Raw genomic sequence first — 23678 nt, 5'->3', positions numbered from 1 at the left:
TAATCTCTCTGAAATGTATGTACCCTTTCCTTTCTATTCTCACCACCCATGTTTCTTTGTTTCCTTCTGGCCTGTGTAATAATCTCATAATCGCACCTCCTGTACCTGCCTTCTTTCTAGTCCAGAATACGTTTTCCTAAATTCCACCAATAACCATCCTGCTACTGCTTTGTGTGAAATTCTCCAAAAAAATATTTTACTTTTCCAAAATAAGTCAGGCTCCCTCTCTTAGGATACAAAACCACACCATGGCCCCAGCCAATCTTTCAGCCTGATTCACTCAGTATATATTTATTGACCTCTCCTTTCTCCCAAGCACTTGGCTAGATAGTAATTAAAGAGTGCGGCACAAAACAAATTGGATTCCTCCCCTCATGGAGCTTGTATTTTAACAGGAAGCACAGACATTAAATAAATTAAAACACAAAAAAAAGACAAGCATATAATTACAGTATGTATCCTAGAGAAATATCACTCATGCAGAAAGCATACACAAGGATGCAGCACTGTTTCCAATAGCGAAAAGCTAGAAACAACCTACATGTTCTCCAAAAGAAAATTGCCACATAAACTATACCATATCCAAATTATCCAAATTTTAGAGTATAGACAGCAGGTTGGGCGCGGTGGATCACGAGATCAGGAGTTCAAGACCAGCCTGGCCAACATGGTGAAACCCCGTCCCCTCTAAAAATACAACAAAATCAGCTGGGCGCTGTGGCAGGCGCCTGTAATCCCAGCTACTGAGGAGACTGAGGCAGGAGAATCGCTTGAACCCTGGAGGCAGAGGTTGCAGTGAGCCAAGATCGTGCCACTGCACTCTAGCCTGGGTGACAGAGCAAGATTCCATCTCAGAAAAAAAAAAAAAAAAAATAGAATATAGACAACAGGCCAGGTGCAGTGGCTCATGCCTGTAATCTCAGTACTTTGGGAGGCAGAGGTGGTCTGATCACCTGAGGTCAGGCGTTTGAGACCAGCCTGGCCAACATGGCGAAACCCCGTCTCTACTAAAAATACAAAAATTAGCCGCGCGTAGTGGCGTGCACCTGTAATCCCAGCCACTTGGGAGGCTGAGGCAGGAGAATCACTTGAACCCAGCAGGCAGAGGTTGCAGTGAGCCGAGATCATGCCACTGGGCAACAGAGCGAGACTCCCTCTCAAAAAAAAATACACACTGTGAATAAAATGTTTACTAGTTCCATATCCTGCTTTTGGATAAACATTTGATACACCATTCTATACTTACTCCTCTCTTTGCTCTATTCTGAATGCCTGCACCCCTCCCCGCCACCCAATCCCCCAACGTATATGCCATATATATAAGCATCAACCTGTAACCACCCTAATCGGCCCCAAGGTCACTCAAAATGCCACCTCCTTCAGTTACTCTCTCCTTTGTTCAATGCCTCCTTTATAACACTGTCTGCATTATGCCCAGCCCTAGGTACGTTATTTCTCTTACCACCTGAATAGTGGGGAGGTTCTTCCAAGGGAAGACCAGTTTCCTCCATGCTGTGGAACGGTCAACACACAGTAGGTGCTCCAATATTTAGCTGTTCCAATATGTAGCTGTTCTGTGCTCCTTGGGTTTTTGTTTGTTTGTTTGTTTGTTTGTTTGTTTGAGACAATGTCTCACTCTGTCGCCCAGGCTGGAGTGCAGTGGCGTGATCTCAGCTCACTGCAACCTCTGGGGTTCAAGTGATTCTCCTGCCTGAGCCTCCTGAGTAGCTGGGATTACAGGCGTGCACCAGCACACCTGGCTGATATTTGAATTTTTAGTAGAGATGGGGTTTCACCATTTTGGTCTCCAACTCCTGACCTCAAGTGATCTGCCCGCCTCCCAAAGTGCTGAGATTGATTACAGGTGTGAGCCACTGCTCCTGGCCTCCCTGGATTCTTTTTTTTTTTTTTTTTTTTGAGACAGTTTTTCACTCTTGTTGCCCAGGCTGGAGTGCAATGGCGCAATCTTGGCTCACTGCGACGTCTGCCTCCCCGGTTCAAGCGATTCTCCTGCCTCAGCCTCCCTAGTAGCTAGGATTACAGGCACCTGCCACCACACCCAGCTGAATTTTTGTATTTTTAGTAGAGATGGGGTTTCACTATGTTGGCCAGGCTGGGCTCGAACTCAGGTGATGCACCCGCCTCAGCCTCCCAAAGTGCTAGGACTACTGGCATGACACACCTCATCCGGCTCCTGGATTCTTTAATACACTCTTTTTTTTCCTCTTTCATGTGACATGTACCTAATAAGCACCCACTATGTACACCAGGCATTGTTCTATGTGCTGGAGATGCCGCAGGGAACCAAATAGATCAAAATGCCTATCCTCATGGAGTTAACATTTGATATTATAGTGTGTTAGATATTATAATAAGTACTATGGAGAGAAATACAAGGGGCAAAGGGGCTACAGAGTGGAGGGGTGGTGAGGGAAATGTTAAATAGATTGGCCCTGAAAGGCTTCATCATAGACACATCTAAATAAAGATCTGAAGGGGGTGACAGTGGCAGCCACAAGGAGTTCTAGGGGAAGAGCATTCCAGGTTCAGGGACAGGCAAGCGAAGTCCTTGAAGCAAAGTGCACCCAGTGTTTCAAAGAACAGCAAGGAGGCCAGCATGGCATTGTGGCTGGCGTGGAGACAAGCCAGGAAATTAGGATAGGGATGGTGCATCTCGATTGCACGGATCTTTCTGGCCATGGTAAAGATTTTGAATTTCATTCTGAATGGTCCTGAGAGCTCTGAATAATCTGAGCAAAATGGCCGGGCTCTGTTAGTAAGTGGTGTATTCAATGGGTTCACACAATCAAGAGCACTCCTAAAATAGTAACACAGGGTCTCTCTCCTTTGCTGAAATCACTCAGATATTTAAATGTATCTCTATTTCAGGTTACTGCTACAACCATAACAGTAATAATAATAATAGTAAGAAGAGGGCTGAGCGCAGTGGCTGGCTCATGCTTGTAATCCAAGCACCTTGGGAGGCCAAGGCCAGCAGATTGCTTGAGTCCAAGAGTTCGAGACCAGCCTGGACAACATGGCGAAACCCTGTCTCTACAAAATACAAAAATTATTACAAAATTAGCCAGGAGTGGTGGCAGGCACCTGTAATCCCAGCTACTCAAGAGTCTGAGGCAGGAGATCACTTGAACCCAGGAGGCGGAGGTTACAGTGAGCCAAGATCATGCCATTGCACTCCAGCCTGGGCAAAAAGAGTGAAACTGTCTTAAATAAAATAAAATGAAATGAAATGAAATGAAATGAAATGAAATGAAATGAAATAAAATAAAATAAAAATTTGGCGGGCTTGGTGGCACGCGCCTTTAATCCCAGCTACTCAGGAGGCTGAGATGGGAAGATAATTTGAGCCCAAGGGGTCGAGGCTGCAGTGAGCAGTGTTCGTGCCACTGCACTCCAGCCTGGCTGACAGTCTCAAAAAATAAAATAAATAAAATAAGAAGAACAGGGAGGAGAAGAGGAGGGATAAGAAGGGGAAAAACAGGCCAGGCTCGGTGGGAAGCCAGCACTTTGGGAGGCAGAGGCAGGAGGATCACATGAGGTCAGGAATTCCAGACTAGCCTGGCCAACATGGTGAAACCCTGTCTCTACTAAAAGTACAAAAATTAGCCGGGCATGGTGGTACGTGTCTGTAATCCCAGCTACTTGGGAGACTGAGGCAGGAGAATCGCTTGAACCCCGGAGGCAGAAGTTGCAGTAAGCAGAGATGGAGCCACTGCACTCCAGCCTGGGCAACAGAGACTCTGCCTCAAAATAATAATAATAATAAAAGGGGAAAAACAAAATGATTTACTGCACCCCCACTATGTACCACTCTCAGATCCAAAGCTGATTTATATTATGGTGTTACTTAGTTCTCCTGATAACCTTCATGCTTAAATCCATTTGCAGATGAGGAAACTGGGGCCTGATGTTAACTTTCTGACTTAATTCTCTTACTTGAAGATCTACAACTAGAAGAAAGTGGGATTCTAGCCCAGATCCAATGCCAAAAGCCATGCTGACTCATACCATTCTTTTCTGTCTTAAGTGGTTGACCTTGGCCTTAGGAAAACAGAATAATAACAATCACTGATTGGGAATTGACTCTGGGGCAAGCACGCCATCCTCCATTTTGAGATCCCCCGGCAGAGTTGGAATCCAAGTCTCCCAGAATACAAAGTGGCACCTAGGAGCGGTGACCCCCACAGCAGGTCAGGGCTGAGCTCTTGAAAATGGCTCTCTGGGTTCAAATCAAAACTCGATTCCCCAGCTGTGCCACCTTGGGGCTTCCTTTGAACTCTCTTTGACTCCATTTTCCCCATTTTACAGATGGGGATAACAGAACTCCCTAACGGCCGGGCGCAGTGGCTCCCGTTTGTAATCCCAGCACTTTGGGAGGCTGAGGCAGGAGGATCGCTTGAGCACAGGAGTTCTAGGCCAGCCTGGGCAACAAAGTGAGACCCTGTCTTTGCAAAAAGCCTAAAAATTAGCTAGGCATGGTGGTTGTGTGCCTGTGGTCTCCAGCTACGTCAGAGGCTGAGGACAGGAGAATTGCCTGAGCTCAGGAGTGCAAGGCTGCAGTGCAGGCCAACCTGGGTGACATAGTGAGACCCTAAGATAGACAGATAGATAGATAGATGCATACATACATACATACATAGATAAAAATTGAGATGCTCTGTCACTTGAGAATTTCAAATTATGTGATAAGTATCTAAGGCAGTCAAAGAAAGGCTTTGGAGATGACCAGAAAGTACCTTATGTAACTAAGTTATTAAGTCCCTAAACCATTTATATTTAAATATAGAAAATATATTTAATAACTTGATACAGGAAAAAAGAGCTTGTCAAAAAATCTCAAAAGAATAAAGTCTATTGGATTTAAACCATTTCCTTATAGAACCTGATTGCTGTATTACAGATATGAACTCTATATGCACTCAAATCCTTTCATCAATAAAAGGCAATAAGACTTTTATTGAGTAACAATAAGAGGCAATAAGGTTCTTATGGACTGTAACATTATTTAGGATAGTTCTTTCCAATAGAAATATCAGGATCAAGGGGTTACATAAAAAAAAAAAAATTTTTTTTAAGTCAGTACTATACCATCATCTCTGCAAGGTAACTGCTCAGAAACAGAGCCTGAGGAATCTTTTCTGATCACAGATCTTTTGGTTTTCCCTTGCCCAGTTCGACTTCTTTGCTGCACCATAAATCCACCAATACCTATCCAAAAAAGAAATTGGGTAAATTGATAAATAATTTCTCCCTACGTTTCCACAGTACACAGGATAAAAATGCTTTATCTTGAATAGTAAGTCATTTTCCAAAATTAAATCTGTGCTAGTCTAAATAAATAACCTGAGTTTTAGGTAAAATAGAAGTTAAAAGCAACCAAAAAAAAAAAAAGGCAAAGCCACTGTTATCACTTATCAAACAGAATACAAAAAGACCTGTGTGCACTTCCTCTTCTAAACAGTATCAGTGTAAATATCAAACACTAAATTACGCTGGCTTATCTATTTGACAAATATTAGTGTCTCATACATCACATAACAGTCATGCACTGCATAATGATGTTGGTAAACAAAGGGCTGCATGTTAAGACAGTGGTCCCATAAGATTATAATGGAGCTGAAAAATTCCCACCACATACAGACATCACCATAGTTATAACACCATAGCACAATGACTTTATTTTTTAAAATGAATTTAGCGTACCATACAGCCTAAGTGTGTAGTAAGCTATACCATCTAGGTTTGTGGAAGTGCACTCTATGATGTTCACACAAGGATGAAAATGCCTAATGATGTATTTCTCTGAACTTAAGTGATGGATGACTGTGTCTGTATATTAACCGGCTAACTGGTACATTAGCTGGAGGACAGAAGACACGAACTACCTAGATGACACAAATATTCTTTGACTGATATGATTTCAGGGGGACGGTGTCTGGTACTCCAACGTATGAGGGCATTTATACATGGGACACATAGAGCCCTGTGGTTAAGAGCATGGAATCTGGAGTCAGACTATGTAATTCTGCTTACTCACTAAATACTTCTCAATGCCTCAATTCTTTCACTGGTTAAAAATGGGGGTAAGGCAAAGAAGCTTCTCATACATATGTTAAAAGGACAAATAACATAAGTGAAGTGCTTAGAATAGAGGTCTGGTACACAGTCAACACTATAAGCTTTTGTGAAATGATATCGCTGTCTAGCAATATACTCTGTGACCTAATGGGTCCCTCAATTACAGGGTTGACTTCCATGTGAGGCAGAGGAAAAGAAAACAGTAAATACAAGTTCCTGGAAGAAATCTGCAATGTCTAAAAAAGTACACTTATAAGCTTCATGATTAGGAAGAAATGAAATCATTTTCATAAAACGATTTAGAAGCAACTCATCTTAGGTCCTTATTATAGATATGACCTATTTAAAAGACAGGTTATCTTTTAAGGTCTCATGGAATACGAACGAAGTAAGAAAGTTCTTCCTTACATATCCAAAGGGATTTAGATCACTCTTACCAATAAAATATAAGCAATAAGAAGCATAAAGATTGTACGAATCCAATTTAAAACCTCATTGGTAAACAAGATATTAATAAACTGGCTAAGGAAAGCCTACTCAACTCGTGTGAAAAGCGGAAAATAATTTTTCTTAAATAAATACATAAAAGCCTACAACTTCTGTATTGTGACAATTTTAATAATTTTTTCCAATAAGGCAAATAAAACTGACAAGCAAGACCGCTTTTCTCTCCACTCCTGAGGCAGATAAGAATTGAGTGTTTAATCAGTCATGGTTTTTAACTAGACTATAAATTCTAGGAGCCATAATAACTCTGTCTTATTCCCCTTCACACTGTATACTTACTGGCACTCCTGCATAAACACTGCAGTAAGTTTTTTCAAAAAAAGATATTAGAAAGTGAATACTGAAAATTAAAAGCGTTACAGAAGTACACATCCAGAGGAACTATATAAATGGCCTTCAAAGTCCAAGTATGAACAAAAGCCAATCTAGTAAAGCATTTAATAAAATGGTTAACATTTGGGATAAGGCATTCAATAATGGTTCATTGTGAAGTATTCACATATTCAAAATAAAGAACTCTGGAGCTAAAAAGTCGTATTCAAGTAGTTTAGTTCTTTAATTTATGTGCACATATTTTTGTTTAGACAGTTCTTAATCCTGAATATTTAATTTTAATTGAAGTCTTCAGTATTGCATTTTTCTTTAATTAACCAAGTGTTGATGATATTGAAATGTCTACCTCAGGCACTATACCTGGTCTGTATGGTTTCCTTTTTCTCTTTTTGACACCATCTGTTCCTTCCACTCCCTTAGTTTCATCATCCACAGCTTCCCGCTCAGGACTAGATTCTGATTTTCCATCACAATCCATAAGTTCTCCTTCTGGAAAAAGTAAATATATACACAAAACTGGAAAAACCTATCAAATATATAATCCCTACATAATGGGGAATAAAAAGTAGGGTTGTTGCTGAGCCATTTTAATTGTACATCCCTGTTGGTAGGGAAAGTATGAAAGGAGATAGAAGCAGCCCCAAATGGTTGTAGAAATTGTGCTGCTTAGTGCAGTGTTCCCATGAAATAAAACATAATCAGAGAAGGCGAACACAGAACTCAGAGTTCTGTTAAGTGCAATCCATTTGCACTTAAGAAATTCACTTGCTTTTAATTATGTCTTCAGGTCCAGGTCTCTAGACTAGAACTCTCTTCTGAGCTTCAACCACAGCTATAATTGAATATTACCTAGTTACTGAAAACTGTATATCCAAAGTGAACTATTAATTTAAAATAAACTTTCTCCTTTTTCCCATGTTACCTATCATCATTAAAAGGCATGGAAATGTAACCTGGAGAAGACAGAGGCCTGGAAGACCACCTTAATCATTCCTAATCTCTTTCCTCCTACAACCAAGACTCCTCAATACCTCTGAAATGCATTTTATCACTCTCTACTACCATCTTAGTCCAACCTCAGATGACTCACTATTAATACAATATGCTCCTATCTAGTTCCCCACCTCAAAGCTTACCTCTCTCCAATCAATTCTTTAAATTACTGCATAAATGATCTTTCTATAAATATGTATCAATTTTCTGCTTAAAATCCTTTCATGTCTTCCCAAATGCCCTCAAAATAAACTTCAAATTGCAAGGCCCATTACAACAGTCTCTTGTAAACTTTCCAGCTTCATCTCACTCCCTCCAGTGAACTATACTCAGTTCTTTGAATGTATCAAGCTCTTTCTTCCACTATCTTCCCCAGTTTCTGCCTTCTACCTAACTTATCTTTCAGGATTTATTCTAAACTTCACTGTATTAAAGAATTCCTGATATTTAGATAAGATTATGTCAAACAGTTTTATGCTTGCATGTATGAACGTCATGCTTCATTTTTATTGGTTCTTTAAAATCTGTGTCCCTGCTAGATTATATTCTCCATGAGAACAGGTACACAGATTTTCTTAGTAACAGATGTATTGTTAGTAGGATACCTAATACATGTTCAATAAATACTTCACTGAATGAGGTAAATGGAATGCTTAGAGAATGCTATTTTAGAGAATGCTATTTTAACACTGTGGTAATCAAACTTTTCCAAGTTATATATGCTTTACATTGTATTACAGGAAAAAGACATGTTTATCAAATACATTTTAAAATCAAGTTGTTAACTCCTTCAATATTCTCAGTATTAGAGATAACGTATTTCTGTAATGGCATGAACAGGGTATTTGTCTTTTCTTTTTTATTATATTTGGTCTATATTTGAGGCCAATTCCATAACAATCTGACAATGGCTATGGACTTATGACTAAACCATGAAAAGAAAAGTTTATAGACCAGGCACGGTGGCTCATGCCCATAATCCCAGCACTTTGGGAGGTCAAAGCAGGTGGATCACTTGAGGTCAGAAGTTCCGTACCAGCTTGACCAACATAGTGAGTCTCTACTAAAAATACAAAATTATCTGGGCGTGGTGGTGCACGCCTAAAATCCCAGCTATTCAGGAGGCTGAGGCAGGAGAATTGCTTGAACCCGGGAGGCGGAGGTTTCAGTGAACCGAGATCGTGCCATTGCACTCCAGCCTGAGCAACAAGAGTGAAATTTCATCTCTCAAAAAAAAAAAAAAAAAAAAAGCCTGGCACGGTGGCTCATGCCTGTAATCCCAGCACTTTGGGAGGCCAAGGTGGGCGGATCACGAGGTCAGATCGAGACCATCCTGGCTAACGCGGTGAAACCCCGTCTCTACTAAAAATACAAAAAATTAGCCAGGTGAGGTGGCTGGTGCCTGTAGTCCCAGCCACGTGGGAGGCTGAGGCAGGAGCATGGCGTGAACCCGGGAGGCAGAGCTTACAGTGAGCCGAGTTGGCACCATTGCACTCCAGCCTGGGTGACAGCGAGACTCTGTCTCAAAAAAAAAAAAAAAAAAAAAAAAGAAAGAAAGAAAAGAAAAGAAAAGAAAAAAGAAAATTACTGAAAAAAAACAAACACCAAAGATGACAATACCAATTGTTTACCTTCAAATAAACCCACCTAAAAGTTAATGACAGGGAATTTTGGGTTAAGGTGGCAGACTAAATTCATACATTAAAATTACATTCTCCTGAAACCCTACTAAAAACACACTGAAATAATCTATTTTTAAAAGATAAAATCAAGCTGTGGCATGGTGGCATGCCTGTAATCCCAGCTATTTGGGAGGCTGAGGTGGGAGAAGAGAATTGCTTGAGCCCAGAAGGTTGAGGCTACAGTGAGTTATGATCACACTACTGCATTCCAGCCTGGACAACAGAGAAAGACCCAATCTCCTTAAAAAAAAAAAAAAAAAAAAAGACAATAGGAAAGGAGAAAAACAACTTAACAAAGGCAAATTCTCAGTTGAGAGCAGAAAGAACTGAAAAAAAGAATCCAGTTTATAACAATCCTCAGAAGGCTGAGAAACTAGGAAAACTGGCCACCATTGGAAATAAGTGGGAGAAAACTGAAGCAACAAGAGATTTAATTATCTGCAGAAGTTATACTCCCTACACCTGCTTCCTAGGTTTACACACTGAGAAGCTGCTACTCTCATTTGTGGGATGCAGGATTCCTGGGTGACCTTAAACGGAACAATGGGATGAAGATCGAAAATAGGACCAAGAAAATATGGGCATACTAAGTGTGGACAACCCCATTCTGCTCCCGCTGCCGGACCCCACATTTCCCCACTGAATTCTCAGAAAGCTAGCAGCAAGATCTCTAGCCTCCAAGTATGAGGTTTGAAAAGACTGTTGTGGGGAACCTGATCAGTTCAAGAAGAACATCTAAAGATACTGAAACCAGAGGGTTCACCAAATGGTCAGCACAAATCACCCCACTAAACTTACAAATCGACAAGCACCACCACATACTCAAAGCTTTCTAATCAACTACTTAATTCCTTTTTTAAAAATAAAAATACTATCTATCCAGTCTCCATCTTTAGTTCTTCACTTTTAATCATGCATGTACCATAAAGATTATCTGACAATGGTCTATAACAAGCTTGTCCAACCTGCAGCCAAGATGCTTTAAATGCAGCCCAACACAAATTCATAAACTTTCATAAAACATTATGAGACTTTTTATGAGGTTTTTTTTTTTTTAAAGCTCATCAGCTATCATTAGTGTATTTTACGTGTGGCCCAAGACAACGCTTCTTCCAATGTGGGCCATGGAAGCCAGAAGATCTGCAACACCCTTGATCTGTAACATAAAAGACAGAGACCTGAGAACATAAAAGACAATTTGGAATTAACAGACTAAGTAGGAAGTAAAGAAAATCTTCAAAAAGATTAAAATCCTCTGAGGGATAATATAAGATACCCTTGAGGCAAGAATAGGATGCTACAAAAGAAACATTCAAAGGGAGGAAAGAAAGCTCTTGAAATAACTGAAATAAAAACAAAACTCAGTAGAGGAAGATAAAATAAGGACATGATTGGAAAGAAGCAGAGAAAAACTGAGTATGTTTCACATCTGAAAAGCAGAATTCTGGAAAAAGAGAGGGAATTGTTATCAATAATATAGTTCAAGAACATTTCCTACCACTGAAGGATATAAGACAGCAGACTGAAAGAGACCACTCAGTGCCTAACAAAACAGATTTTAAATGTCAAAAATAGACAAAAACAGACGTTATCCTCATGAAATTTTAGAACACTGAGGACAAAGAATTTCCTAAAATCTTAAGAGCTTCCAAGAAAACGCAGGTCACATAGAAAAAACCGATTTCTTCATATACTAGAAACTAAAAGACGGTGGATCAATTGACTAAAAATGATAAATGAAAATGTATTTCCAACCTGGAAAAGATGAGTCAGGTAGGAAGGTAAAATAAAGACATTTTCAGAAGTATATAATGCTCAAAACTTACCTTCCACACATTCTCTGTCAGGGAGCTACGGAAGATACGTTCCACCCAAATTGAGGGAAGAAATAAAGGGAAATTCATGAAATTGCAGAAAACACATGTAACACAGGAGAAAACAGAAGATGATCTCCAGGATGATAAAGAGGAAATCCCCAAATTAATCATATGCAATGGTTTGTGGCCAAGGATAGCACTGGATCTAGTACAAAGACCACCTTTCACCTGAAACAATGCACACAAGGACAGTAAAAACCAAGAGAGCACTTTTATTGATGAGGTTCATAGTGACACCAGTAAGCATACATGCTGAGACAAATGGCATAAAGTAGCACATACAGTGCCCTAACACAAGTGGTATCACTGTAGCTAAAGTCTCTTCTAACCAACATCTTCACAAGGGCCTTCTGATTCCCACAGGCTGAAATAAAGAAAAAGACCGTTATCGGCCAGGCACGGAGGCTCATGCCTGTAATCCCAGCACTTTGGGAGGCTGAGGTGGGTGGATCACGAGGTCAGGAGATAGAGACCATCCTGGCTAACACGGTGAAAACCCGTCTCTACTAAAAATACAAAAAATTAGCCAGGCGTGGTGGCGGGTGCCTGTAGTCCCAGCTACTCCAGAGGCTGAGGCAAGAGAATGGCATGAACTTGGGAGGCAGAGCTTGCAGTGAGCCGAGATTGCGCCACTACACTCCAGCCTGGGCGACAAAGCAAGACTCCATCAAAAGAAACGAAGAAAAAAGAAGAGAAGAGACGAGAAGAGGACAGAAAGAAAGACAGAAAGAAAAGAAAAGAAAAGAGAAAAAGACCGTTATCACCCAAATATGAGAAATTCTCCCATATATACACACTTGTATCTAGATGACTAATCTCTGGAAAGTTATAAGAAAACACTGGTTCTTTCCAAGGAAGGGATGGCCAAAAGGTAGGCTAACTTAACATTGTTCACTCTTTTTAAGACTTTTGTATTTCTTGTATCATGCACAGGTATTGCCTATTCAAAAACAAACCTACCACAGGGAAAGACTGAAAGCTTTTCTTCAATATCTGCTACAAGGCAAGGATGCCTACTCTTAACACTTATATTCAACATAGTCCTAGCCAGAGCAATCACATAAGAAAAGGAAATAAAAGGCATCAGCAGAAAAAAGGGGGTAAAATTATCCCTGTGTGCAGATGACATGATCTTGTATGTAGAAACCCCTAAAAATTCCACAGTTACTAGAATAAATGAATTCAGTCAAGTAGCAGGATACAAAATCAATATACAAAAATCAGACGTATTTCTTTATACAAATAATGATCTGAAAAAAAATCAAGAAAACATTTCCACTTAAAATAACATCAAAAAAATAAAACACTGAGGAACAAATTTAATGAAGGAAGTGAAAGCTTTATATACTAAACACTATAAAATACAGACAAAGTAAACTGAAGACACACAGCCGGGCATGGTGGCTCACGCCTGTAATCCCAGCACTTTGGGAGGCCAAGGCGGGTAGATCACCTGAAGTCAGGAGTCCAAGACCAGCCTGGCCAACATGGCAAAACCCTGTCTCTACTAAAAATACAAAAATTGGCCAGGCGGGCGTGGTGGCAGGCACCTGTAATCCCAGCTACTTGGGGGGCTGAGGCAGCAGAATTGCTTGAACCCAGGAGGAGGCGGAGGTTGCAGTGAGCTGAGATCACACCACTGCACTTCTGCCTGGGCAACAGAGTGTGACTCTGTCTCAAAAAACAGAAAAAAACTAAAGACACAAATAAATATAACGATATCCCCAAGTTTGTGGATTGGAAGAATATTGTTAAAATGTCCATACTATCCAAAGTGATCTACAGATTCAATGCAATCCCTATCAAATTTCCAAAGGCATTTTTCATAAAAATAGAAAACACAATTCTAAAATTTGTATTAAATCATAAAAGACGCTGAATAGCCAGAAGAATCTTGAGAAAGAAAAACAAAGTAGGAGGTATCACACTACCTGATTTCAACTTATATTACAAAGTGATAGTTATCAAAACAGTATGGTACTGGCATAAAAACAGACACATGGATCAATGGAACTGAATACAGAGCCCAAAAATAAACCCAAGCATATATTATGAGCTAATTTTTGACAAGTCCAACAAGATACAATAGGGAAAAGATGGTGTCTTCAATAAGTAGTGGTAAGAAAACTAGACATCTATATGCAAAAGAATGAAACTGGACCTGATGCCTATCTTACACATCATACATAAAAAGCAACTCAAAATAGATTAAATACCTAACACCTGAAACCATAAACCTCCTTGAAGGAAATTTAGGAGAAAAATTTCTTAATATCCTCCTTGACAATGATTTTTTGGATATCCCATCAAAAGCTCAGGTAGCAAAAGCAAAAATAAGCAAGTGGGACTACATCAAGCAAATAAGCTTCTGCATAGCAGTAAAAAACAAAACAAAACAAAACAGGGGTAAAAAGGTAGCACAGGGATTAGGGGAAAATATTGGCAAACCACACATCTGATAAGGGGTTAAAATCCAAAACATATAAAGAACTCACACAACTCAGTAGCAAAAAAAAAAAAAAAAAAACCCAAATAACTGGATTTTAAAATAGGCAAGGACCTGAATAGCCATTTTTCCAAAGTCACACTAATGGTCAAATGGTATATGAAAAGATGCTCAACATCATAATCATGAGGAAAATGAAAATTAAAACCACAATAGATATCATCTCGTGTCTCTTAGAATGACTATTATCAAAAAGGCAAAGACATAAGTGTTGGTGAGGATGTGTAGAAAATGAAACCTTTGTACATGGTTGATAGGAATGTAAATTAGTATAGCCATTATTGAAAACAGTATAGAGTTTCCTTTAAAAAAATACAACTACCATAAGATCCAACAATGCCTCTGTTGGGCATATATTCAAAGGTAATAAAATCAGCATCTGAGAGAGACATCTGCACTCCCACGTTCATGGCGGCATTACTTCCAATAGCCAAGATATGGAAACAAACTAAGTGTCCTGATGGACAATTTACTTACCCATTCAAGGACAGATGAATGGATAAAGAAATTGTGACGTTTGTATATACATATATTAAGTCCTCCCTTAATGTCATCAATAGGTTCTTGGGAACTGAGACGTTAAGCTAAATGAACATACAGCAGGTCCTCAAGTAACACTGTTTCCTTCAATCTAATTTTGGCATAATGCAAAATGAAAAAAAAAATCAGTTTTGTCATACTTTTTTTCCCCTCTTAACCACAGTTTCTAAGAACTTACTGATGACAATGAGGACTTTATACAATGGAATAGTTAGCTTTAAGAAAGGAGATACTGCCATTTGTGACAACATGGATGAACCGGGAGGAAAGTATACTAAATAAAGTAAGCCAGACACAGAAAAATACTGTATGATCTCACTTAATAAGCAGAATGGGAGGCAGCGGGGTGAGAAGCTGAACGTATAGAGAGTAGAATGGTGGTTTTTAAGGGTCTGGAGGTAGGGGATGGGTGGGATGGGCAGAAGTAGGTCGGAGGGTACAAATCTGCAGTTAGGTAAGATGAATAATTCTAGAGATCAAATTAATACACAGCATGAGAACCATAGTTAATAATATTGTGTACAGAAAATTTGCTGAAAGAGATTTTAGGTGTACACACACAGAAACTATGGAAGGTGAAGGATACAGACATTTGTTTGACCATAGTAATCATTTCACTATGTATACAAAGCATGTTGTATGCCTCAGATATGTATAATAAAAAAATGAAAAAAAAAAACAAAAAACTGTATCCTACCTTCCAAAAACAGTTTCAAATGCATTATGTCTTTGGATTTAGCAAGGAATTCACCTTTGCAGGCCCACTTACATACAACATTATAAATATACCAGGTGATACATTGTACTATTCACAGCAAAAGATTGAAAGAAAGCCGGGCACGGTGGCTCACGCCTGTAATCCCAGCACTTTGGGAGGCCGAAGCAGGCAGATCACGAGGTCAGGAGATCGAGACCATCCTGACTAACATGGTGAAACCCCGTCTCTACTAAAAGTACAAAAAAATTAGGCGGGCATGGTGGCGGGCGCCTGTAGTCCCAGCTACTCAGGAGGCTGAGGCAGGAGAATGGCGTGAACCCAGGAGGCAGAGCTTGCAGTGAGCGAAGATCGTGCCACTGCACTCCAGCCTGGGTGACAGAGCAAGACTCTGTCTCAAAAAAAAAAAAAAAAAAAAAAAAGATTGAAAGACACCCAAAGGTCTATCAACAGGGGAAAGAACAGGTAAATTAAATTGCTTATATTTCCATACAAAGGAATATTTGCAGCCATAAAAAAATGAAGGACAGTAAAAAGTAGTAAGACAAAAGGAATAAAATATATATATACACACACACACAAATATATATATATATATATACACACACATTTCCTTGTACATGCATAAAACACATCTGGAAGGTTACACAAGAAACCTCTGAGGTTTCTGGAGATGTAAACTGGGGGCATGAAGGCATGGGAAAGGGAGAGAGTTCACTGTTTACCTTTTTATTATTTTCCAATTTTAAATCATTTGAATGTATAACTTGTCTAAAAATCAAATTTTAAAAGTTGAAGGAATTAACATTACAGAAAGTAACAAACCTCAAGGAAGCAGCCACCTTCACCAGATGGACAGTATACCTCACTCTTCCCACGCTCCAGTAGTTACTGAATGCCACTCCCCTCCCTCCATTCAGTCTGCCCCACCTGCTGGCCTTCTAGAGCCTCAGTGCAGTCCTATTCCCACACCTCCAAACACATCCATACACTGTGATGGTCGATCTGGGACCACCAGTTGAGAGGAAATGTGTTGTGTTTCCACTCTTGAGACAAACAGAGTGTTATTTTATTGAGGTTTGGGATTTTTTTCTTGCATTAACAGGGTTTCTAGATCCCAGTAGGTGAATGAGAAAGAAGTATGCTTTTATTGTATAAGGAATTTGTTTCTGATACACCAAAGTGATGATGTATGACTTTTCTTAAAGAAGTGGTTATTAGAAGAGTTAAAAATCAATAGAAACAAAAAGTCATAGGTATTGTTCCAATACTCCAGGAACATCACAATTTGGATTCTGTAGATGTGTGTAATATAATGTGTAATATTACATTCTGACAACCTCAAGTTGAAAACTGCACAGCCGAAGATCACTTATAGTCAGTAACACTTTTCAAACTTTAATTTTAAATTCATCAAGTCTCTCCCTAATATATCATACTTTTTAATAAAGGAAACTGTCAGATACGCTATAATACAGAGGAAAACGTTTATATACTCTTTCATTATAATTTTTCCACAACTTCCAAAATGAAGAAAAAGACATGGAAACATTAAGTTCAGAGAATAATTGTGGCAGACAATTCCCTCCTCCTGAAAGTTCAATTACCCCAACACAGGCATAATTTCTTACTAACTCAAAAGGAACTGAATTCACATATATAGACAAACGTGGGATTCTGTTGAGTTCTGTTGGACAGAGAACACAATTGCTCAAGCACTGGTTGGGCACTTGTATTCTAATAGCTCACGGTTACTGAGCACTCCATGTCTGGGAAGAGCCAGTGCTGGGTGCCTGGCATGCATCCTTGCACCTCATCAGCACAACTATCCTATGGGCTCATCCTGGTTAACCTATTTTATAAATGAGAACACTAGCATCAGAGAAGTTAAAAAATTTGCCTAAAAACATCCAGAGTAGGTTTCATCGTTGCCCACTACTTTATAATGCTTTCCCAAGGGTACTGAGATGTTATCAAAACATGTTAGTGAAACAGTCTAAAACATCACAAATTTTAGGTTAATAAAAAATACCCAGAAAAGGGCAGCGTTATTAGAAATCTCAGCATAAAGTAATAATAAGAACTTATGATGATTGTATTCTTTTCCTATTTTTTCTCCCATACAGGCATATGAAATACCATAAAACTTATTTTAGGGGTGTGTGTGTACATGTAGTTTCAGGATAATATAGTAATCTAAAACATTTTTAATATGGCAAAGTGTGGCAATACTAAATTTTTAAAAAGGATTTTTATTTAGCAAACAGAAAGCAAAAATGTTGTCCAAGTAACAAGCATTTATTTTATCCCTAGGAATGTACCTTTCCTTCTGCAAAGGATGTGAGATCCTGGCATGTAAATGAACATGAGGGACTAGTCATGAAAATACTGTATATTCAATTCCTTACATTCTAAAATTGTCGTAGCATTTAACATCCAACACACTAACAATCTTTTTTCATATTCAATAAAAATAAGGACAAATTCAGTAAACTCAGATGGGCTATTTTATCACGTAAATTTTAAAAAAGCAAGGGCAATTTTTCAACTGATTTTCTTTTACCCTGATACGAGTCAATGAGAAAATTTGAAATTGAAACATATCACCATTTCTCAGTGTTTACAAGTGGTAAGTCACAAGGAAAACCTTCCAAGGTCTTCTGTGTTGTTTTAAAAAGGTATTATAATCACATAATTTGGGAAACAATGTGTACTATTATCAAGAAACCTTTCATATTTTGTGAAATGGAGCACTTCCCAAATTTAAGAGACTATGGAAACCTTTTTCAGACATTTTTTAACATCCTCAGAAATGGAAATTCTTGTTAATGCTGATCTGATCAATTCCTCCAAGTATATGGACTACTTCTTTGCAAACTCCAAGCCCCCAAATCAAATTACCTGTTCAACTGTATCTGAAAATCAGTTACATACAAGCATCAGAGAGTGTTTCTCCCAGCAACATAGACCCAAAACACACTAAAAAACAAAAATTATCAAGAACATACAAAAGACATATCTTTTCATGTATTTATTTATTTTTTGAGATGGAGTCTCACTCTGTCACCAGGCTGGAGTGCAGTGGCTCGATCTTGGCTCACTGCAACCTCTGCCTCCTGGGTTCAAGCAATCCTCTGCCTCTGCCTCCCAAATAGCTGGGATTACAGGTGCCTGCCACCACGCCCAGCTAATTTTTGTATTTTTAGTAAAGACAAGGTTTCACCATGTTGGCCAGGATGGTCTTGATCTCCTGACCTCAGGTGATCCACCCACCTTGGCCTCCCAAAGTGCTGGGATTACAGGCATGAGCCACCGAGCCCGGCCACAAAAGACATACCTTTTCAAAGCCACAATTACCTCTCACCTGGACCATTGTTTCTCACTGATCTACCTGTCATAACTCTTGCACCTAATCATCTACTTATATCATAGGAGAGTGTTCCTCTTAAAATATAAATAAGATCATGGTGTTCTTCTTTTCAGGAACATTCAATGGCCTCCTATTCCATTGCTATTAAGCACAAACTACTGACACATCACCTTATGGTTGTGTGAGATATACTGAGCTGTCCTTCTTGTCCTCACATCTCTAATCTTCTCACCTTCTGACTGTCCCCTCTGTTCACTCTGTTGGTCTCCACAACACTCTTCAAACATGCTCAGCACACTCTCACCCAGAGCCTTTACACTGGCTTCCTCACTGTCTGGGATGCTCTTCTCTCAGGTAATCAAGTGGCTCACTCACTCACCTCTTTAAAATCTGTGCTCAAATACTGCTTTCTGTTCATATGGACCCTAAACACCTGTCTGTACTTCCAATTCCTTTTTTTTTTTTTTTTTTTTTGGAGACGGAGTCTTGCTCTGTTATCCACGCTGGAGTGCAGTGGTGCAATCTCGGCTCACTGTAACCTCCGCCTCCCAGGTTCAAGCAATTCTCCTGCCTTGGCCTCCCAAGTAGCTGTGATTACAGGTGCATGCCACTGAGCCTGGCTAATTTTTGTATTTTTAGCAGAGAACGGGTTTCACCATGTTGGCCAGTCTGGTCTCGAACTCCTGACCTCAAGTGATCTACCTACCTTGGCCTCCCAAAGTGCTGAGATTACAGGCATAAGCCACTGTGCCTGGCCAGGCAATTCCTCTTTATCAAACTTAATTTTTACCATGGGACTTGTCAAACACATTATAATTAACTGATTTTTTTTTAAGAGTTGAGTTACCTAACATTAAAATATAAACTCTATGCAGAGAATTCTACCTGTTTTGTACACTGATATGATTTCCGACATCTGACATACAGTAGGTATTCAATAAATTCTATTGTCTCAAAGCCGGCTGCAGTGGCACATGCCTATAGTACCTGCTACTTGAGAGGCTGAGGCAGGAGGATCACTTGAGCCCAGGAGTTGGAAACCAGCCTGGGCAATGTAACAAGACACTGCCCCTTAAGAAAAAACAAAACAAAACAAAAAAACTATGAAATAAAATGTAATGGAACAGAAATAATTATCGCTTCAATTCTGAATCAGTTGAAAATAAATAACCACTCCAAAAATGAGGAAACCTACAGTAATCCTCTTTAATTCATATTGGATTTTAGGTTACTATTAAAACATTTTGCTATCTCAAGAATTCAGCAGGCTGAGCAGAGCAGATGGCTTGAGCCCAGGAGTTCAAGACCAGTCTTGGCAAAATGGCAAAACCCCATCTCTACAAAAAAATACAAAAATTAGCCAGGCGTGGTGGCCCGCATCCATGGTCCCAGCTACTCAGGAGGCTGAGGTAGGAGGGTCGCATGAACCCAGTAGGCAGAGGTTGTAGTAAGCCAAGATCATGCCACTGCACTCTAACCTGGGCAACAGAGCAAGACCCTGCCTCCCAACCAAAAAAAAAAAAAAAAAAATTCAGCTAGAAAAACCTTATATTTACTTTGATTAAGAAAATGTTTATAAACCAATACTTTATGATGCACACTGGTGAATATGAAGTTATACCTGAAGTAATATTAAATGACAGCTTTTCCATTTCTAGAATGTATGCATCAACTACCTTCACTTAAACATGGTATTATCCAAGCTCACAGTATCTGAGAAGGTTTGTGTCGTTATCTAGCAAACTAAAGTCAAGCCCTCTGTATTTCCCCACCTGTGATCTTCAAAGATATGGTGCCCCTTGAGATTTCTGTAAGGTAGGTCTGTTCTAAAACGTGTGAAAGGAAGAGAACCTGAAAAGGCAAGGTCTAAGAAGATCACTCATTTGGAGATGGCAAGGGTCACATCGGGGTTATCTAAGTCAGTGTGATTTACCCTTTGGTAAATCATACACATATTTCAAAAGTTACTTTATATGCTGTAGTTCTTGCACACATATTTCATGGAAAATAAATTAGTATTACCTCGACTATCATCCATATCACCATCCCTTGAATGTTCTGATTGGATGTCTGGAGGGGTCTGAAGGATGGCCACGCTATTCTGATTTATAATCTTCAATTTCAGTTTTGGTTTTGACAGTTTTCTTCTTGGAACTGCAACTGTGAGGCTCTGTAACTGAGTCATCCCTGATTCAGTCAAACACACACCATCCTGGGTATAAGTCTTGGGTGGGTCTAAAATTACAAAATCCCAAGAATACAAATCTAAACTTTCATTTTAAATTTGACTGATTACTGATTACTGATTACTGATACCCATGTCAAGGGAATGTGACTGTAGTTCTAGAAAGCAATTACGTATCTATGAAATGCATGAATAATTAACTTCATGAAACCCAATAAAAACAAGGAAAAATAGGTCAAACTTCCTTGGATTATAGGCAGAAATGTTACATGTTTTAAAAAAAATGGTCTTCCTGGACCGGGTGCGGGGGCTCATGCCTGTAATCCCAGCACTCTGGGAGACCGAGGCGGCAGGCAGATCACGAGGTCAGGAGATCGAGACCATCCTGGCTAACACAGTGAAACCCTGTCTCTTCTAAAAATACAAAAAATTAGCCGGGCGTGTTGGCGGGCACCTGTAATCCCAGCTATGCGGGAGGCTGAGGCAGGAGAATCGCTTGAACCCGGGAGGTGGAGGTTGCAGTGAGCCGAGATCATGCCACTGCACTCCAGCCTGGGTGACAGGGCGAGACTCCGTCTCAAAAAAGTCTTCCTGGCATTTCTATTTTCATGTCCCAATAAAAAGAGTTAGAAGCACTGCAAAGAAATGCAATGCTCAGCTAATCCACTATGAGCTTTTTCCTGGAAAAGATCAAAAGGCAGGGATCTATTTACACAAGAAAAGAGAGAATACTCCAGAAGCTCATCTGGAAAAATCAGAGTATCAACATAATTACTAATAGGGAGAAGTAATAAATAAGTACAAATCCTGCAGATTTAATTTTAAATGTACAAAACTGTTGTTCCTTAGAACAATTCCTGTACTATCCAAATGTTTTTGTATCAGGTGCTATTAAATACAAGTATTCAAAAGAATGACTGTTTAATAAGAATATCATATTAATCACCATACTAGGCTTATTAATTATTTTAAAAAATTAAGAGATTGAATTAATTCTAAAAGAAATCTGCTTGCTAACTAGGCCGTATTTTCTGCTAACTGATAATTAAGCACAGTAATATATCAATGAAACCAAAGTAAGTATGGCATTAATGGTTATTCTAAGAGCTGTTATTTTTGTTGCCAACTTGCTGAAATTTATAGGAATACTGCCCCAGTAAAGCTGGATGACATTTTATATATCATTGTGGAAATGATTACCAACATTATGGAATTTGGATAGAACACCCATATGATTGAAGCAGATTTTACAAGTGGTAAGCCAATTATGTAAACATTAAGCAAAGTAAATTAATTAAATTAAGTAAAGCATTTCAAATTTTACCTAGCTCTTTTACTTTTGTGACAATTTGTGCTACAGGTGAAGATCCACAGCAGTCTGAGGAAGGCACTGAAATGAAAAAAAAAAAAAATCCAGGTAATTCTTTTCAGAAAAGGTAAAGTGTATTTACATACTTATATATGATTAAATTTTCTGTTTCTATACTCATTTTATTAAAATAAATGTTTGAGCACTAAAGTTAAAAGCACTTTTTAAAGCAACAACAAAACAAGAAGTGATGAAGGAAATACTCAAGTCATGGAGGAAAACCTGGCTAAGAAAGAATCAACACACTGGATTTTGACATATTGTCAACAACTACAAGATCATGTTCCTTGGAAGCAAAATTATAGTTTACATCTAAAGTATGTGCTTTTTATTGTTTCATGTAAATTGTTTTATAACAAGTTGTGATAAGTCATGTATAACCAACAATAATATTTTTCATAAAATACTTGTCAAAGTAAGTTTCACAAAGATAAAATAGAGTAGAGCTAAGCTAATTCATTGGTTATGGACAGTAAGGTGCAAATGAGTGGTACAGGAGTGCAGACTCACAGTTTAAATTATTCTCTTACCATTAGACGCAGGCATATAGGGTCTGCACATGTTACAATCAAAACCAATGTCTGCTACATTTTCCACTTCTTCCTCAGTATTTAAGTTCTGACGAACTGCATGCATCCATCTAAAAAGACCATATTTGTACATTTTTAAAAAAAAATGGAATATACTGAGAACTGCTACCTTTTAAACCTGTAACACTGAGTCTTCAAACTTAAAAGTCCTAAGCCTCACATGCTCCTCCTACCTTGCCCTTTTCTTCTAACTATCCCTATTAACAGAAAAACTTTCATAGAGCTAAGGAGGAAATAAAAAGGAATGAGAACAACTATTAGAGAGGAAGCAAAGCACATTACATAAGGAAGCTAATTATTTTATAATCATATATTAAATATTTCAAAGACAGCAAGGAAGCTAGTTAGGGCAAACACAAAGGTATTCAGAAAACTGCAAATGGCAGTGCTAGCATATATGGGCTCCAGGCAATGCATCTAACTTGAAGTAGACATATCTCATGGAAAGCGATGTTGAATGGTAATTGGGAAATAAAGTAAAAAGTTGTCTTGCAATGGAACAGATAATTAGTAGCCAGAGTCCCAAGAATACTGTACTACTGATAAAATAATACTATCAATATATGTTCACTGCTTAACTTCTGAAGAGTACAACAATATACCAATGAAAGCAAAGAAACATTCTTGATTTTGAAATTCCACATAATTATGTAGGGAGGGCAGAAGGTGCTATCTAATACCTAGATATCTAGTATCTAGAGCTTTAAGAGAAAGTGGTTTAAGGAGAACAGAAAGTGTTAGATATTTTTTATAATCTATTAAAAGATTCAGAAACCCTTCATAAGAAACGGCATAGATGAAGGCAATAATTCTCCATCTAATTTCAAGGGATTCCTAAACCCTCAAAAAGGCCTAAATTAAAAATCTTTAGTCTTGGGTGGACACAGTGGCTCATGCCTATAATCATAAAAC

General features: G+C 38.9%; 1 protein-coding gene across 1 annotated transcript; it reads right to left on the bottom strand.

Moving 5' to 3' along the window:
• Positions 1 to 7244: 7244 nt before the first annotated feature.
• LOC129524659 (histone-lysine N-methyltransferase 2C-like) lies at positions 7245 to 22435 on the bottom strand. Its single transcript, XM_063696944.1, has 4 exons — positions 22423 to 22435; positions 22132 to 22197; positions 20645 to 20857; positions 7245 to 7428 (listed from the first exon to the last, which is right to left on the bottom strand). The coding sequence occupies exons 1-4, from the start codon at positions 22433 to 22435 to the stop codon at positions 7253 to 7255; spliced, it is 468 nt and encodes a 155-aa protein (XP_063553014.1). The 3' UTR covers positions 7245 to 7252.
• Between the last annotated feature and the right edge of the window lie 1243 nt (positions 22436 to 23678).

Source organism: Gorilla gorilla, chromosome 13 (assembly GCF_029281585.2).
Source record: "Gorilla gorilla gorilla isolate KB3781 chromosome 13, NHGRI_mGorGor1-v2.1_pri, whole genome shotgun sequence".
Taxonomy (NCBI): Eukaryota; Metazoa; Chordata; class Mammalia; order Primates; family Hominidae; genus Gorilla; species Gorilla gorilla.
This window is presented reverse-complemented; position numbering and strand designations above follow the sequence as displayed.